General features: G+C 29.9%; 2 protein-coding genes across 2 annotated transcripts; both read right to left on the bottom strand.

Annotated features, from left to right (window-relative positions):
- Nucleotides 1–5,355: 5,355 nt before the first annotated feature.
- LOC107924256 (bromodomain-containing protein 4) lies at nt 5,356–10,617 on the bottom strand. The gene is made up of 4 exons (XM_016854618.2): nt 10,328–10,617; nt 8,134–8,409; nt 7,314–7,592; nt 5,356–6,730 (listed from the first exon to the last, which is right to left on the bottom strand). The coding sequence occupies exons 2-4, from the start codon at nt 8,389–8,391 to the stop codon at nt 5,567–5,569; spliced, it is 1,701 nt and encodes a 566-aa protein (XP_016710107.2). The 5' UTR covers nt 8,392–8,409; nt 10,328–10,617; the 3' UTR covers nt 5,356–5,566.
- Nucleotides 10,618–11,610: 993 nt separating this feature from the next.
- Nucleotides 11,611–13,591, bottom strand: LOC107923155 (uncharacterized). The gene has a single exon (XM_016853369.2). It carries the CDS (start codon nt 13,186–13,188, stop codon nt 12,694–12,696), a length of 495 nt encoding a protein of 164 aa, XP_016708858.1. The 5' UTR covers nt 13,189–13,591; the 3' UTR covers nt 11,611–12,693.
- Nucleotides 13,592–20,035: the final 6,444 nt, after the last annotated feature.

Genomic DNA, 20,035 nt, shown 5'->3' on the forward strand with positions numbered 1-20,035 from the left:
AAAACATTCCTAACTGGAAGTGTTTTAAACTAATTTGTAGAAAAACGGTTTCACTTAAAAAGTACTTTTTGTCACGTTAGTTAAACTGGAAACATTTTCTTGTGGTTTTTAAGGTTTTTAGTTTTTTATATTTTTTAAATTTATTATATATTTCATATTGAAGAGAACGCGTCATTTGTTGATAATCTCGATTGTCAAAGAAATATATTTTTGTTTAGCTAAACCTTTTTCGAAGCAAGCTGAAAAATATATTGAATAGATGAAGGGCAACCATGTTTAGAGTGAGGATTAACTGAAAGAAATTAGTAAGGCTACAACATGAGCAAACTATATGCATCTAGTCTGTTACTCATGCGATGACTTATTGTTTCGAATTACGAAGTTCGACAAACTAGACCAAGGTATCGCCGAGGGAGCGTACCATGTACACTTGAGAGAACGAACCTACAACTGTAGGAGATTTGACATACTTTGTTTTCCATGTGTTTATGCAATTTCAACATGTAGCAATCAACGTTTAGATCACATGAGTATTGTGGATGAAATGTACAAACTAGAACACATGTATAACGTGTGAAGAAACATATTTCCACTGATTCCAAATGAAGGTATGTGGTCGCTGATATCGACCGCTCCATTCAACTTGTTATTCAACAAATCATTGCATCACAAACTAAAAGGTCGATCAACATCGACACGGATACGCGACAACATGGATATTCAGGAGAAGACAAACCAACAGAGACTATGCGGGTGGTGTAGGAACATAAGGTATACAATGTCGTCATGTCCACATCAACGTGATGATATATTGACAACACCTCATTAACATATTTATTAATTTTTTAACTGCAATCTATTTATTGATTTTTTCATTCATACTCAAAGTTTGTTGTAATTTGTAAACATGCATTTTTATTATATTATACAAATCAATAAAATATATGACTTTGTTCCATTGTTCCCGTGCAGACTTAATTTAATAATATGAAATGACAATGACACTCAATTTTGATGCAAAAACAATATTTATTTATAAACATAAGGATGTACAACATTGATATAATAAAAACATTTCATATTTATTTAAAAATTTACATGAGAAGTACAAAAAAATAAATCAATCCAATCCCCAACCAGAATATGTGCCACATCGAGGTGGCCAACGGTTGCAAGTCAAATTCCTTCTTGGTTCAACCTCCAGTACCAATTCTGGTCTCAAGCTTTCATATTATTCGTTTTCATCCATAGTAGATTGCGATCGGTTACTCCTCGATTGCATTGTGTACTGTTCTAGGAATAGGTGGTTGCGAAGATGGTCCACCTTAGTAGAACAATTATCCCAAAGGTGTTTACGACACCATTGGCATAGAGGTATAACTATATTGTGTCTTATACACCGATGACATAATAATAGGACTTCCGGTCGATGCCCTAAACATAGATGAACTATACATTTTCAACTACATTGTTATCATCTAAAATGTCGATGGCATCGGCGTGTAATATGCCGAAGATAGAGGTCCATAAATAAAACCTGGCATCAAAGTAGAAACAGAAAAACGTGGTTCAATATGCGGTGCTTTTGTAAAAATGACGGGGTTAGTATAAGCGCTAGAATAAGTCGAGTCATACTAATCGGGGGTGGTGCGATCATCGATGTCGGTTCTTGCATAGGTGTATACGATGGACTCGCCTTGACAGATCTGCCAGACATTGGATGCCTAGGCACCCGTCGTGGCCTCCTCATATGTGGTTGCCTACCCCTCGCCTCTTCACCTAGCAGATATAGCTTGCCATGGACCATAAACCATGACATGTACTCCAAATAGCAGGTTAACTCCAGAGCAACAATAGTCTCGCGAGTAGGTAAAAACTTGTACCTATTATTCCAAATGTTGATATATTGCACGTGGAATGTAGGTCAATGCTTGTAACAGCCTAATTTTCAGTGGTATCGGGAATAGAGATTTGAGATCACCAAATCCGACGAGTGAGTTAAAAATTTAATAAATTAATACCTATGAGTCAAATGCGAATATAAAAGCATTTTTGAATTTGTGAATTTGGTGATTTAAAAGAATTAATTAGGTAAATTGGGTCGAGAATGAGGTATCGAGACCTCGACTTCATAAATCGAGCCATAAATATTTTTAGAAATATTTATGGAGTGTTGGTGAGGTAGTATTAAAATTTAGTCAGAAAATTTTGACGTTTGGGTGGTTAATTAAATAAAAAGGACTAAATTGAAAAGGGTGTAAAAGTTGCTAGAAGGATTAAATAGCTCAATTGTCAAATGGGGAAGGACCTAAAGTGAACATAGTCCTAGAGGAGATATTTTGGGCGGCAATAGCTGAGAAAAATCAGGAAATGGATGAAATAAGGGCAAAATTGGAAAATTGCCAAAATTGGCTAAATAAAAATGTGACTAAATTGGAATATCTAGAATTCTCTTCATTTCTCTTCATATTCATCAGCTGAAAAACAGCCATGGAGGAGGGTTCAAGCTGGTTTTCATACTCTAGCTTCATGTAAGTTTAATTCTTGCTTTCTCCTTGACATTTTTATGTTTTTGTGACTTTTACAACTAGGTCCACTTGTTGAATTCATTAGTTTTTGATTCTATGAAAGAAATTGAAAGTTGATATAAATATGTGCTGGAATTATATGATGATTTGGCATGGAATTAGAGCTTTAAATTATTTATATGCTGATTTTATTGAAAGAATTGAATAGAAAGTGAATGTTTGGGACCTAATTGTAAAAGAGTTTGAAGTTAGAGTTTCATATGGAAATTCTGAATTTCAATAGTTATGAAATAACTTATAATGTCTAGAAAAAGTATTAATTGAGAAAATTATCTTAATTGAGGAGTTAATTGAGCAAGGACTGAATTGTATGAATTGTGAAATTTGGGGCAAAATGGAAATCAACATTTTGCACTAAAACTGTTTTAGACAGCAGCAGTAGTCTAACTTTGAAAAATCACCAAAAATTATATAAATCGAATTATAGGATGAATAAAATATGAAATTAAAGCTTATTGAGTCTAGTTTCTTATAAAATAAATTATGTAAGCAATGGAATTGTAAATCATGAGATACAATAACTTTTGTGAGATAAGGTCAGAATGATTTCGAGTTACCCTGTTCTGACTTTGGAAAATCATAAAAAATTGGATAAAAATAATTATGGGATTAAATTTATATGTTTGGAATTCTAAATGAGTCTATTTTCAAGAGAAATAAACGAGGACATCATTTGAATCCTGTACAAGAAGATAATTAATTTTTAGTGAAGAAGGGTCGGAACTGTCAGACAGCAGAACAGGGGAGACTTTAATGAATAAAATGTATTAATTGGCCCAAGAAAAAATTATGAAATTTTTATGGTAATAAGGTATATGAGTCTAGTTTCAGGGAAAATTATAGGATCTTAATTTGGAGTTCTGTAGCTCAAGATAAAAATAATTTAGTGACTATGACACAGATGGACAGCTTGAATATTCACATAAGTAGATAGTGAAAATTATGGATAATGTTACCTACAAGTGTGTTGTTTATACTAAGGATGTGGAATGGAGAGGAGGAGGAGGAAAAATATGTATGAATATTCAGCTAGCATGGCTAATTTGTATGTTTTTGGCTCAAGGACTAAATTGAATAAAAGTAAAACTTTATGGGTAATTTTATAAAAATATCGAAAATGACTAAATTGAAAGGAATGAATTATTTTATTATCTAAATTAGTAAATTGAATGAAATTATCAATTTAAGATTGGGTGAAATTTGGGAATATGGTAAATCACCAATATACCCCTAAAACTTGGTATTTCTGCAATTTAGTCAGGTAGGTTCGTATATCCTGCATGAGCATGTAAATATGAAAATTTAAGTATTTTATCGTATTTTATATGATATTTTGAATTGAATATATGAAAAGAATGTTACATGAAACATGAAAATGAATACTAAATAATATAAATTAATTGAAATTATTCTAAAAATCTCGGTAATGCCTCGTATCCTATCCCGGTCTCAGGTACGGGTATGGGGTATTACAATGCTCATCCGTTCTCTCTCTCCCACAAGTCGATATGATGCAGATCTTCGATGACTTAGGGTGCCGGTGGAATTGTTTACCTAAACTTGAATTGCCGCAATACTCTATCCAACTCGTGCATCTCCACAACTATCTCAGCCATTGATATAGTTTAAATTGTATTGTTGAATTAGAATGAACTCAACTATAAATAAAAATATTTCCCTCATTTTTAATCATTAAATTAAAAAATAATTAAACACTCAAAACGTTTACTTAAACACATTGTGTGGAAATTTTCTTGTGCCTTTTTCTTTTCGTTTGTTGCTTGTTTCATTAGTGTGTTCGCTTTCCCGAAGTTTTGTTGCCTTGGAGAATAGTCACCTGCTTTTAGTTGATTTGTATACAAAATAAAAATAAATAAATACAACATAACTTTTTTAATCGCAAAGATAAAAATTTTAATCTTCAATAATTCAATCTTTTGTATCAAAAACTAACTAATGGTTTAATGTTGAGAATTTAGACTTTTTCTCAAATTAAATCACAAACCAAAAGATTTCTTTTTAAATTTTTTAATCTATAACCGAAATTAACTCTATTCCATTATTATTCAATATATATTTAATTGACATTTATAAGATGATTTTCATAAATAAATCTTACACATTTAATGATCAATTGTTGAATATTAATGATGTAAAATAATAAATTGAATCTTAATCTTAGAGTCAGACACTCAAAACACTATTTTATTATAGAAATATCATTAATATTTGTATTTTTTTGGTAGAAAATAATAGCTTAAAACAAAAATATCAATCGGTTAAATCTTAACTTGATATCAACCAAACTATATCAGCGGATAATTATCCTTTCACCGTAATCGAGAGATCTTCTTATGCTTAAGCACATTTGACCATAATTCCGACAACTCCATTATGAATTCTTTAAATATGGTAAATCATTACTCTCCAAAATTTGTCCAAATTTGTTCTTAAAATCCCTCTACATATAAAATGATTTGGACTCAAGTTATACCCAATATGTGCTTTATAATTATCTAAAAAGAATAACTGACATGTTTCTATTCATAAATAATATTTTTAAGCAAACTCACCTAAAATTTTCCATCCGACCCAACCGAATATGTATCCGGCCATAAATCATGTTAGAACTCCATTAACATTTTCTAGGAACTTATTCGAAGTTTGTAAAAAAAAATTCAAAAGCAGATTTGTTTAAATTCGATTAACATCCCAAGAATCACGCCTTTTTTTTTTGGGGGGGGGGATCATTGTTAACAAAATGAAAAGTTCACAAGTCAATTCAAATTATTGAAGTATACACAAATGTTATTTAAAAAGAAAACCCCGACAGTCAAACAAGAAAGGTGAAAAAGAGGGGTAAGTGGAAAACCTGAAAGCAATTAAGAGGGGGTGAAATATGCCCTTGAGCTCCAAACAAGTACAACGAGAATCAAGTGATAATTCCTATACATGACTGAATCAAAGATACCACAGGTTTACCTGCCAATCCAAGCTCTCGGTGGCTGTATATCACTATCATTCATTAGCTTATCCAACACCACATTGAGGTCAACCGACTGGCCATTCTCCGTCAACTTTCTAACTGTTGCTCTAACATGGTCTCTAGGAAATCCCATGCTGGTTACCTTGTCCACCACATCATCAATGGGAACCCTGTTTCCAGATCCAGAAGAAGCTGATTCACCACCACCCCCGGATACAGTAGGTAATGCATGTGGTAGTACCCTAGCTGTTGGAAGCTGCGGATAACCACTTCCGGTAGAAGAGGGGAGCTGCTGCAATTTCATTGGGGAGGCACTGCCATACTGTGGAGGTGATCCACCATAAGCATATTGTTCACTAGGCCCAGATTGTGGGACATATCCAGTAGAAAATCCTAGACCAGGCCTTCTAGATGGTGGCTCATGCATTTGAGGTGGAATCCCAAAATACTGTTGGGAGGAAGGAGGGCCACTGGGTTGCTGAGAGGGTGGCTGGCGCAGGTTTGGTGGATAGGTCTGAGAAGGAACATAAGCTGCCTCATCAGGATGGTGGCCCATGGAAGGTTGGCCTTGAAGGGGTTGTGGTGGTTGAGAGTACTGCAGTGGAGGGGCCGGTTGATATGCCTGATGAGTCGGTGCTGCAAGAGGGGGCTGTTGCTGCAGTGTAGGAGGCATTGGGAAGTGTTGACTTGGAGCCTCCTGAGTTTGGCCAGGTGGTGTATAGTAAGCATCTCGCTGAGGGACAGGTGGAACTTGCTGAGTAGGAGGCATAGGGAATTGCTGACTTGGAATCTCCTGAGTTTGGGCAGGGGGAGTATAGTAAGCATCTCCTTGAGCGACAGGAGGAACTTGGCTCTGAGGGAATTGTTCTGGATGCTGGACTGGAGGTCGCAAATTTTGCTGGGGAAGAGCTGGAGGAGGAACAGTAGGAGGTGGAGGAGGAGGAACGGAAGAAAGCGATTGCGGAAAAGAGGCAGCCAATGGAAGCTGTTGATGAGATTGAAAAGGAGCAGATGCAGCTTGTTGCATGGAACCTATATGTGCAGTGTTATGAGTTTCCGATGGCTGGTCCATCTTGGTCTCCTGCAGCTTTGCATGCTGTAAAAGAGCTTCAACACTCTCCTGCTTTTCTTTTACAACATGCACCTCTGTTTGCACCTGCACATGGTTGGTCAAAACAAGAAATAATCACTCAAACCAGTGATCAAATTACTCCTCTTCGCAAGTTTCTTAAGTGCCATGAATAATCAGACAGATATATTTCCTATGGAGTCACAAGAAGATCTTGCTGGTGAATAACATATCCCTAGGATTTACTGAAAGTGGTCAACAAATCCACCTTAGCTTTGGAATCTAGATATGATTTCTTGATAATGGATGAAGACATAGAGCGATATAGACAATCAGGTTCCAATCTAAAGAGACCAAGAACATAACACAAAATCAAGTGTTTAGATGGTGTGACAACTTCATATAATATATCAAGGATACCTATGCAATTTACTTATTTGACTGCTAAGTCAATAACGGCCACTTGAGCTAACAAAATACACTATGTAAATCTATTTCTGACAGCTCTTAAAATCATCATCAATCACAGCTGTGGGACTTGAGCTAAAAAGTTAAACAATTTACATCTAATTCTTCCGTTACATACCAGCGGCAGCCACAACAAAACCAAATACCACAAAAGATTGTTTAAGAAAATATCTCTTTTACTTTTCCAGAAAAAAGAAAATACCTCTTTTAAAATGTTCTCCAGCTGTCTCATTTTCCCATCAATGCTTCCATGATTGTTTCCTACAGACATCTTTAAATCATCCACAGAAGTCTCAAGTTTACTGGTTCTACTCTCCAGCTGTGTAAGTCGGTCACCAACACCTTCTAACATGTGCATCAAATTATCAGTATGTTTCTTCATGGTTCGATCAATTGCAGCCACTAAAGATGTGTCAAAGCCTTTTTGGTCCTTTTCTAAAATGTCTTTTACAGGTTCAATAGAGTCAAGAGAACCATACATCTGCCCAAAGCAAGGAAAAAGACAGGTACACAATAATGCTGTAGAAGAAACCCAACTGTATCTCTTAACTACTAAAAAATTAAGTCGATACCAATAAAAGTTTACTAATCTAACCATAACGAAAAAGAAAAAGTCATTAACCAAAAAAATAGCAATCTCAAAAAACACATATGTAATAAGGTTAACTGTCAAAAATTAATTCCAAACCCAGAAGATTATTAATCAAACTCCATTTCATTGAATAAATCCCAAAAATTATAAAAAATACTCCAAGTAGTACATAGTAAGGTTAACTTCTAAAAAATTATCACCAGATACATAAGATCATTACTCAAACTACATTTTATAAAATAATCCCCCCAAACTAAAAAAATTGAAGGAAAAAAAGTTTACAAGCAACTTTTATTTGAATCAATTTGAAAATATACATATATATCTATTGATCAAACAATAACACAGAATAAAACTAAAAAATCAATTCCTCGGAAAACCCAAACTTTAAATAACAAAAATGTAGAAAAAAAGGAGGTTAAAGATTTACCTTAATTTTAGCATCAATTGAACTGCAAGACCTGGAATTATTATTAACTCCCGGGGCATCAAGGCTAGCTGAAACAGGTCGCAGCGGCTGGAAATCAAAGCTGGGAAGGATCTCTTCTTTGTTATTAATCCCATTATTACCGGAACTAAACCCAGAGCCTTGATTGTGAATATCTTCATTTTGAGGGTGATTAATCAGATTGACGAAATCTTTGCTGGAATTTTGGGGAGGTGAAGAAGATGAGGATGTTAAGTCCATTATTTGCTCTTCAAAGAACTGCAATGCATTCATTAAGAAGCTCTTCAATTATTTGGTTTGGCTTTTGGTTTTTTCCTCTTTTTTAAGGGTTGAATTAATCCAGTTATTATACTGTTTAAATAGAATTATCTCCGATACATGGTAAATTTTCACTAGTAAATTTAGCAAAATAACACATTTCAGCAAGGAATAATAAAAGAATACTAAAAAAATTAATATAACAAAGAGAACATATGTTAGATTCTTATTCCTGTTAATAGAAATTTAAAACTCCAAGAGTGCATAGAAAATGGAGTTTATTAAATATAATACAAAAAACATTGAATTAATACATCCATTAAAAAAAAAAAACCCCAAAGATGCCTATAAATATTATTGGGTAAAAAAAAATAGATATTGTTAATTTGTGACCAAGAAAAAAAATTAGCCTATCTAAGAAACATTTATTAAGACAATAAAAACTAAAAAGCAGAAAGCATGTGACCCGCTTGTGAAGTTGAAAATCTGTATGTCAATGTATCAAAAATGATATCTGTAAAGAAACATCATTCACATCTCCTGATCCTAGATTACAGCACTAGGATCATTCATGAATTTCTCCTTTGTCCATTGCAATTCTTAAACAATGGCTTTATGATTCCATGAATGGATAATAAGTGAGAGATGGAAAAGTCAGTTCATTTATGAGATTCTTTTTCGTTCTTTATAAATAGGTAAAAACTAGACCCATATTATCAGGCAGCTAATCAGTCACGCAAAATGTTCAGTGTCAGTCCTGCTTTTGTTTCAATAGCTATAACCATTTCTCTTATGGCTGAACAGTTTAGCAAAACACTCTGTTCTGCTTTTGCTTCGTTAAAGAGAACCATTTCTCTGGAGGTTAAAAGTGTAGGAAAATGTTTCAGTTTTTCTTTTGCTTGAAACACTAGAGCCAGCTACCAAACACAGCTAAAATGGTGGACACTGACTAATCATTTTCTCCTATGCTTTTATAGTTTGTCCTTGCCAATGACATTCTGTGTTAATGACAAAAAGACAGGAAAAAGAAGACCTTGAAATCATGAAATTTTGTGTTCAAGTGACTTTGATTCAAATTTATGTTGAATTTATAATGTTGTCTCGTTCATTTATTTGACTTCACTCTTTAGGTTGCGTTGACTCTTCATTTCTAAGCATCGGTGACTGATGCATCTCAAAAAACAGGCAAAAGGATATGATACTGTTAGGACCATCCAGAGACAAGGAAATTGGAGAATTTTTAAATAAATGCATGTATGAGACATTCAAATCCAAGCAATATTGATTAATTATGTGGTTTTTATATATGAAGATCTTGATTATAATTGTCACTTCTCTAAAAATTTTGTCAATTCTCACCACTTAGAGCCTAAGACAAAGCCATTTTCACTACTTTGATTGCTCGGTCGCGGTAATATCACTAATTGTATCCTATCTCGATAGACTAGTGAAACTTTCAACTCCGACATTAAGTTATTACATTTTATTAGCATCATGATCGAGTTCTTTTCCATCTTCTGACAAATTTGAATGTTAGAAATTTTTTTTATAATATCTTATAAGTTACAAGTCAATTTGCATTATACAATAACTTAATATTACGTTTCTATTGAATTTGGTCATTATATTTTATTTATTTATTTTAATTTGAAACAGAGAATAAACTAACAACCCAAAAACTCTGCATTCGCATTCAATCAAACTCGGTTCAAGAACAAAGTCAAAAAAAAAAATCTCCATATTCTGCTAATAAGGAATCAAAACCCTAACCCTAAAATTGGGAAAGGTGGTAAACGATAACTTAGAACCCTAATTCCCACCCGTTCTTTTATCAAGGGATCGAGAGAACAAATTAAAACCACAGAAATAAAAATCAGATATGGTAAAATGAAGAGAGCATTTATGGCAATCGAAGTACCTGACGGCGCCGGTTCGAAGAAGATGAACGAGTATCGCACTTTCGAGAAGAAATAAGATTTTTATTTTTTACTTTTTGCTATTTTTTAGTTTTTCTATTCTATCACTTTTGCAGTGTTTTCTACGAAAGAAAGACCGAAGGGAGATAGGAAGCAGCAGTACATTAGTAGTCTTTTTCTTATGCCTTAATCCATGATTTAGATTTATTAAAAAGAAAATTCACGTCAAGATTCGGTTCGACCCAACCCCGATCAAATTTAGGTTCTTTAACAGTGTCAAAATATGTGACACGTTCAACTAATAAATTCGCTTAATAAATATATAGATTATTAAAATAATAAAATTATATCTTTATTATTATAAAAATTTTAATTTAATTTTAATTTTTTTTAATTTAGTTTCGCCCTAATCATTTTTCTTAATTAATTTAAAAATTCAAAAAATATTTTTTAAAAAATATATATTATAAAAATTTAAAAATTGAATATGAATAAAATTCGAAAATAAAAAAAAATAGTTTAGATTTCAAAATTTTGGAAAAGGGAAAAAAATATTACAAAAATTCAAACAAATGGCTGGCATTCGATTGTTCTTGATCAACATCAATAATTTCTTATTTTTTTAATTTTAACTATATTTTTTATTTTAATTTTTTTAATATTTTCTCATTTTTTAATTTTTTGAAAAATTAGCTAATTTCTTATTTTTATTTTTGAATTTTATATATATTAATTTTTTAAATTTTATAATATATATTTCTTATAATTTTTCTGGAATTTTTAAGTTTTTTTTTAATTTTTTAGAACTATTAAAGTGGAAGGTACCTATTTGTCCACATGTCACATTCTAATTTGACCACTTCACTTAATTTATCTAAAACAAACGTTAACTGTCTGTTTGTAAGAATTAATTTATTCAATAAATTTTAACTTTAAAAACTAATTTGATCTAAAAAATATTCAGTGTCTAAATTTTGAGGTCATTCTATATATTAAGCCTAACAAATATTTATTTATAAATATTTATTTGCTCATGTTATTTGATAGCACTTATAACCAATTAAAAACTTTAAAATATATAAAATTTCAAAAAGAATTATTTGTTTTTATAAGGTATAAATTTAATGTATATTATATAATAAGATATGCAAACATTTTAAGTAACAATGTAATGTGTCATTTTAATATTGTGACAATGTCACGTGTAAATTACTAATATTTATATTATTAATAAAATATTGATTAAATTGATGTTACAGATTAATTAAATATTAATTCAGTTAAAAAATAATTAATTATTTTTATTAAATTACTATTATTATTTCGATTACAAATAGTTGGAGTCAAGTGCCAGCAACGAGTTGAAGATTTGCTTCGGCTACAAATACATCATGAATGCCATGTGGGGGTAAATTTGAAATTTACATACACTTTCGAGACTGCAATACTACAAGAAAAATTGTATTTAGATGAACTAAATCAATATCAAATTTTATGGTTAAGATTGTATCACGGGCCTCACAAAGGTGCTGCTTGTGGGCATATATACCCCAAGAATTTCCATATTCTTTCCGATGTGGGATCAACGTACCTTATCTATTTTTTTAAAGCGTTTGACGTGACATTCTTCCCACCCAATCACTTTCCATTCCTAAAAGATATATCTAATAGGATTAATCCACATTGTCTACTTCCTTCATCATGGGCTCCTCTATTACAAATGGTCCACTTGGCCTACCCACTTGTTGGGGTGCTTCGCATGAAATCAAGCAGTCAAAAGTCGCCTACTCCCTTCATAATGGGTTCCATCACAATTGATCAACTCAACCTATCCATCTGTTGGGGCGCCTTGCGTGTAATCCAACAATTAATACGCCTTTAGAGAACAGGTTTTGAGTTTCACGAGAACCGACCTTCGAGGATTGAGAGCCTCTATCATGTGATAAAATTGAGATTATGCATGCTAGATTTCGTGCAACATAATGTTTCAATAATCAGAGCGTAGCTCATGATTTGTAAAATAAAAATTAATATTTACTCCAACTCAAACATAAATCCTTGAGTTTAAAGTCAAAGATCCTAATATTACGAGTTTTAGTTATTAACTCCAATTCAAACAACCAGAAATGCAGGAGAAATTATAAAAACTACTATATATATAATTTTTTTCTTACGAATTCCTTACAAATTACCATGTATTAATCTAATCAAGGGAGAAAATCCCAGCTAAATTCTGATGTTAATTTTCCCACCCTAAACTAAAATACCCTCTTTTTTTCCGAGAAAATAATTCTGAAAACTTTCAAACTTTACAAAATCCTAAGTACAAATGTACATATATTTTTATTTTTTTTAACAAAGAAAAAGATTAAATACCAGTGAAGGAAACCCTCCCAAAACCCCAATGGCCAATCTGATACAGCTCTAACCAAACACTCTCGGCTTCAAATCTGGCACCAAATGTCCCCATTTCTTCTTCTTCTTCTTCAAATCCTGCTGGAAATTCCCAGATTTCCTGTTCTACCCTTACCCTCCCTCTGAAATTCTCGTCACCTTCATTAACAGTAGCACTAGTTTTCTTGCGTTTTCTCTTCATTTTCCCGAACCCCAAACACCTCCTCCCCATTTTCCACGGTAGCTTAATCAATGCAAGTGTCAAAAAGTTGAGCAAAGCACAAGGGCAACAACAGATTGCGACACAATCGGCGATTACACCAGCGGTGCATGATCCACAATACTTGCCTGAACACTCCATCAAATCCCCACCTTCTTTTTCTCCTTCATCAATGGCGCTCTTCTTTTTCCTTGCAGATCTTCCTTTTCCTTTATGTGAATTCCCCTCCATTTGAATTTCTTCAATCATTTCTCTCTTTCTCTCTCTCTCTCTAATATCTGACGCATTGAATATAATCTGTACAATGTTGAGATGAAAGTTTTTAGAGCTTCATATTTTTTTAAATGCTATAAAGTTATATGTACAGTGAACTGAGTCCCCTCCCCCCTTCTTACATGCATTTTTATCTCTGTAATAATTCAGCAACACTGGTAGATAACCGGAAACCTCACGCGCAGAAGTGGGGGGTGAGGATGAAGAACCAATGAAGGTTTGACATAGATGGAGAGTGTGTGAGAATTTGGATTGGGCGCGTGGAAGTTTGATATGCAATTTTTGTAAAATTTTCTGAGATTACCTAAACCTCCCTGTTTTTAGCAGGTTAACAACAATGGAAAGTTTCTTAAATTACAATAAAATGCCAACTTATTTCCTTTTTTTTTTTAAATAAAATTTCCTTGTAACCAAGTTTGTCTTGTGATTTAAAGCTTTTTTAGCTTAAATAGTAAAAATGGTAGATATAATACTATTAACGAAAAAATAATTAAAATATGAGCCCAAAAATAATTTAAAAAATATGTAACACGAACAGGAAAATTAAAGAAAAAAATTAAGGAAAAAAGAAGGAAGGCGTGGGGTGCTTGAAAATGGAAATGTGACTGAGACGAGACACCGGAGACAGTAATACCCCGTTCAATAATATTTTTCTTTCCATTTCCTATTACTACTGATAACTATCATAACAAATTACATAAATAAATAAGCAAATGTCTGTCTCTTTCGACGTACCTATTTTAGTTTTGAAACAAGGGTAAAATTACCTCCCTGATCACTTTAAAGTAAAGTCGGTTCAATTTTGATTATTTTAATTTTTTAATTTAATTACTTTAAATAAAATAATCGTGTAAATTAGTCATTAAAATTTTTATTTTTTCTAACGGAATACTAATATAGCATATTATCACATTAAGTAATTAACACATGACATTAAATACAAAATAAATTTTATTTATTTATGAACACTATATATATTAGACTTTTTCATCTTCAATAATCACATTAAATTATAATTAAATTTATTATTAGATAAATTCAACCATTAACGTTATATTTTCTATCAACAAAACTTAAAAGTTCACTTAAAAGAACGTAAAGTTCCGTGTCACTAGACCCACAACATGGATACTGTCCATTATTTCATATCGGAATAAAGCAATATTTAATTTTTTATTATTTTTTTAAACTTTGATCCCAGCAATGTTGTGATACCAAAATCTGAAAAATGTTAATAAGTTATAGAAATAATATAAACAAAAAATGGATTTAGTTTTTTTTCAACTCGAAGAATTGTAAATTTAGTTTTTGCTTGTCCATATTTAATTTTTAAGATTAAATTTTATTTAAATTAAATTTTAAAAATGCACTAAAAGAATGCTAAAACAAATTTGTTATCAGTATTTATATTAAAAACAATACCATAAATATAATTTTATTTTGTATTAAAAAACAAAAATAAATATATAAATATTTTATTGTATTAAATATAATATTTTGAGTTGAGTTATTTAGTTGTGTAATTTTTTTTTAGGTTTTGGGTAATGAGTTTAATTGTCATTGGATGAGTGATTTAATATAAATATAAATATATATAATTATTATTTAACATATATAATTAATATAATATTATTTTATAACATAATATTTGGGCTGAGCTTGGGCCAATAAATTTTATTGAAAGCCTGACCTATATAGAAAAAAAAACTTAAAATTTTATTAAATCCATTTTCCAAACTGGCCTTTAGGTTTGGGAGGGTGGCTCAACACATGAGCAGGTTTACTCAAGATATGACGACGATATATATATATTAGAACATTGATCATTATTTATGATGATATTTAAGAAAAATATTATTAATATATTATTTATTTTTATAATTTAATATAAATAGTATATTAGGGTGTGTTTGATAAATTGAAATTTTAAATGCTAAAAAATTAAGTACTAAATTTTATAAGTGCTAAATTTATATTAAAAACTGATTGGTAAATTTAAAAAATATTTAGTTCTAAATTTTAATCTTACTAATATAATATTTTATATTATTTTGAATAGTTTTACATGAAAAATAAATATGATAATTTGAATATCTCATTTTTTTATTTTTTAATAAAATAAAATTAATTTAATATTTTTTACATAAGTAGCTACCTACTTACCTATTTTATTCAACACTTTATTGTTGAAAATATTATATTAAAATAATTAAAATAATTATCGAATATATTTAAAATATTAAATGTTAAAAAAATTATTTTCAATAAAATGAACTTTAATAATTTATCAAATACACCTAAATGTGACAGTCTTCACTTTAATGTTATTTTATTTATCTTTAATTAACGTTATTGGATTAATTAATCAAATTCACAAAATTATTCTTCATTTTCTTAACTTTTTTTTTAAATTAAAATCATAAAACAAACAAAGTAATAATGTTTGTGATATACTGAAATTATTTTGTAACTCTTAAAAATCAAATAAAATCAAATATATTTAATATTTTTACTTTTTCTTTTTTGAAATGCCAACATTTGTTTAATGTTTTGTCAATGAAAAAGGAAATTTAAAAGACAGAAGAAAAACGTACATGGTCTCTATAAAATCCAGCTAATTTAATAATTATTTTAGAAATATATTCTTATTGAACTCGAAAAGAATAATGCATTTATCAACTTTTCTTTCTATATTTATCATTTTTAATCCATGTCACTACATGCTTATTAACAAATTTTCCCCTAAAATTATTGTATTTTTTTATTGTTTATGTAACTCATAAAAGAAAACGAAAGATGAATCGTTCACAAAAGAAAATAAAATAACATTAAAATTTTAAAATAATTATTATAAGTGTTAGAAGGAACCGTAGTTTACCATTAAAAAACACATTTATTTGTAAAAGCAAAAATAATAATTTTAGTAAATAAAAGAAAACTGAAATAGTATTCAAAAAGTTAAATAATATAAATAACGTTTAAATATAATATGCCAAGTTAAATATAATCAAATTTGATCGAAAATTTTAATTTATAAAATGAAAAATCTAATAAGATACAAATCACACTCGAGATTTTCTTTTTTATGCATGATGATTGATTTCATGATGAAATATATATTAAGTAAAAACAAAAACATGAACTTACCTTTGGTTGGATTAGCTGCTCCTGTTTTTAGCTTTCGAGGGGAAATAATGGTGACGAATTTTCTTTTAAAAGAAAAGAAAAGCTTTTGATGTGATCTCAAAATCAGAATGAGCTTTTAAGCTCTTTGGTTTTCTAGCATTTCCTCAACATGAGAATCAGAGCTCCACTCTCTCTCTCTCTCTTCCTGAATTTCAGGTATTTTTAAAAAGATTAAAAAGGAATGGTTAATTTTAAGAAAGATAAAAAAAAATTCCATTTAACAAATAATAGGCAAATTAAATTGTCTCTATGTCATATATTATATTTTTATTGATATTTTTTAAAATTATTTTTAAAATTCGTAATTATTTTTTTAATAATATTATTTCTAAGTTTCGAAATATTATCTCTAATATATTAATGCTCTAAAAACTCTTTCTAGAAAATAGTGAAAGAAATATTGGAAATAAGCAATAATGAAACTATAATGTTTTCAATTAATATATGCGTTATGATAGGATGGGTTTTTTTTTTTTTAGAAGAAAGACAGTTACATGATTAATTCAATGCATTTAACATGTGTTACAAGCATAAACAAGTTAATATATAATCAAATGATTCGGTTATATAATTATATTGTGTTTGTTTATTTTCTGACATATATTAAAAATATTTTATGTTAATATAGATTTTGACAATATAATATTAGTTAAAAATATATAATTCGCATTGTATAAAAAATTGGTACTTTAATGTATTTATAATAATTACTTATTTTTTGGTCGTATTATATTTAATTAATGTAATTATATAATAATAAGGGTCTTCTATCCTTGAATTATTGAGTAATAGTGGGGAAAGCGTATAATAAAAGAATTTGATAAGTCCCGATGACAGCAAATATAGGGAATTGTCCCACTTTTTTCACTCTTCTTTATTTAAGCTATTTCCCCACTTCTAACAGTTATTACTTTTTTGCTTTTAGCGGAATTGGGCAGGGCAGGTGGATACAAGTTATGATGGTCGGGTGAATTGCTCAAGCTCTAAGCCTCGGAGGATTGAAGTAAAAATATATCTAAAAAATAATGTTTGATTTTTACATGTTCCTAGCCTTAAATGAGATTTTTGACTTGGGCTTGACTCACTTAATTCGAATCAGTTAAAATTTTTTATTCTTTTACTATCTCGTTGTTATTTCGTTGTTATTTTGTTGTCATTTCATTATTATAAAGTTATTATTTTGTTGTTATCATTTGAATATTATATAACTATTGTTCTATTGTTAATTTTGTTACTATTTAAGAGGTAATTGGTTGCTAAGTTACAATTATTTTAGTGTTATTTAAGTAAAAAAACTTTTTTAATATGTTTTTAATTTGCTGAGAAACATTTATTTTAATGTTTTTAATGTATTAGATGTATTATATTTTTTAAATTTGTTTTAAATAAAAAAATAATCTTACTTTTTTTTAAATATGGACAGGTCGTATCAAGCTCAAATTTAGCATTTTTAATCTAGTTCAAGTTTGGACAAAATTTTAGGCCCATTTTTCGACCCGAATCAATATGGGCAGGTCTTATTAAGCTCGAATTTAGCATTTTTAATCTAGTTTAAATTTAGACAAAATTTTAGGCCTATTTTTCGACCTGAATCCGAGTCTGAAAAATAAACTTGAAATTTTAATCAGTCCAACCCATGATCAAGTCTACTGTAGAATATATTAAAATATTATTTAATAATTATTTTGTAAGGTGGGCTTAATTAAATGATGCACATTCATTTAAATTTTGTTGTGATTATTTCAAGTGATGTAACATGTTTATAGTATCCATTGCATTTAAATAAAATTTAGTTTAAGTTAAAGTAAATTGTGAGGCTAACGTGACATATTATTTAAAAATTTATTTAAAATTAGGTGTAATAATAAGATATATTACACTTTTGAAAAGAGAATCATATTCAAGTTTTAAAGATGACTTTGTTAGGAAGGATAATTACGAACTTTGAATATCAACCATAAAATGAACATATAAAATAAAAAAATAATAGTTTTTTTATCATAATTTTAAACCGGGATGGTGGATGCATGTAAAAATCACGAGGAGGATCGCTCAATTCCTCAAGCCTAGATGGAGAATCTGGTGTCTTCGGATGATGCTAGCTAACTGGTTTAGAGAGTTTGTTTGGGGGAGAAGTGTTTTAGCTATGGTTTTCTATTTCTACTTTCATTGTTTGTTTTCTTTCTCTAGGATATTTTTTCATTTTGTTCTTTTGAAGACAAAAGTCAACGTTGCAAAAACACATTTCTAACCATTTTCGCCAGAGAAACTCCATAAAATCCAGCATCATGCAGAAACACCAGATTCCTCATCATAAGTCTACTGGATGATCATAGCAGTTTTAAGTAACGTTTTGATTTTTTGTCCCACAGACATAATTTTTCAGCATTAAAATCATCTTAAATAACACATCTTAATTATCCAAAACTATTGAAATTTCAATATACAAAAATTGAAAGCAAAGCAATTTGAAAATATATTTCTTGAAATTCAATTTTACGATTTCATAATTTTCTAGCCACTTTCCCATTAATTTATTTTTTGGTAAATTATACCATTAGTCACTAAATTAAGAGTAAATTCTTATTTTCGTAACTTAACTAAAAAAAGTTACAATTTGGTCATTGAACTATTAAATGTTTTCATTTAAGTCACTGAACTATTTAAAATTTCATTTAAGTCATTGGGCTATTAAGTTTTTTTTTTTTAAGTTTCGCCATCAGGCTCCAAGTGATGATCTAAGTCAATCTGACAATTAGTGCCGGAAATTGAAGAAAAAATTATTTGAATTTTAGTTCGCAGATTTATGACATCTAAAGTTGTTTCATAAAAAAGTAACTATAAAATATAGGAGAAAGAGAGCTTTCGATTGGTGCAGACAATGCAAATAAAGAAAGACATAGCTATCGATTTTAACAGTCCAGTGACTTGAACGAAAACTTTTGAATAATTTATTGATCAAATTTTTAATTTTTTTAATTAAATGACCAAAACAAAAAATTCATCCATAATTTAGTAACTAATGGTATAGTTTATCAAACAACTTTGACTAAAAAAATATTATAAAAGTATCTTCCAACCCAAAAAGCCCATTTTGAACAAAAAAAATCAAAAAGCCCATTAAAAAAACTTATAAAATTCATCTCCAAATTCTTCTCGAATTAAACAGTTAAAACTTAAAACCCTAAGGTAATGTTTCCTTCAATAAAATACCTTATTTAGGTGTATTCCATCCCGGGCTTATGCTGTGAAATTTGTTTATTTCTATTTTCTCTCCTTTCCACCCATTATTGATTCGGTGTTTGAAGAACTCTATTCTATTACAGTGAACTAAACGTATCCTAAATCTCTCATTGACGGTATCAATCCCCCCACTGCACTTTTTCTTTCTTCATTTTTTTTTTCATTTAAGGTAAACAAAAGAGAAAGAAAGAAAGAAATTAATGATACGAAGGCAAGATGAAGAATGATTTTTTATAATTTCTGCTACCCCTTTTCTTTGAGCAGAGGCAGCAAACTCTCTGATTCTTTTGAATTCTCTCAATTTCCTTTTTTGGGGTTCCTTTTGCACTGGGATTTTCTTTTTTAGTTTTTAATACTATTCGATTTTTAATTTCTTTTTAATTATTAAGAAAGG

Source organism: Gossypium hirsutum, chromosome A11 (assembly GCF_007990345.1).
Source record: "Gossypium hirsutum isolate 1008001.06 chromosome A11, Gossypium_hirsutum_v2.1, whole genome shotgun sequence".
In the NCBI taxonomy this organism is placed as follows: domain Eukaryota; kingdom Viridiplantae; phylum Streptophyta; class Magnoliopsida; order Malvales; family Malvaceae; genus Gossypium; species Gossypium hirsutum.

Bases quoted from the DNA above. Each gene is read 5' to 3' on its own strand.
- LOC107924256 (XM_016854618.2), bottom strand. From the start codon at position 8,391: ATGGACTTAACATCCTCATCTTCTTCACCTCCCCAAAATTCCAGCAAA. The intron at 7,593-8,133 runs GTAAATCTTTAA...TGCTTTGGGCAG, and splicing joins CAATTGATGCTAAAATTAAG to ATGTATGGTTCTCTTGACTC. The intron at 6,731-7,313 runs GTATTTTCTTTT...AACCATGTGCAG, and splicing joins TGGAGAACATTTTAAAAGAG to GTGCAAACAGAGGTGCATGT.
- LOC107923155 (XM_016853369.2), bottom strand. From the start codon at position 13,188: ATGATTGAAGAAATTCAAATGGAGGGGAATTCACATAAAGGAAAAGGA.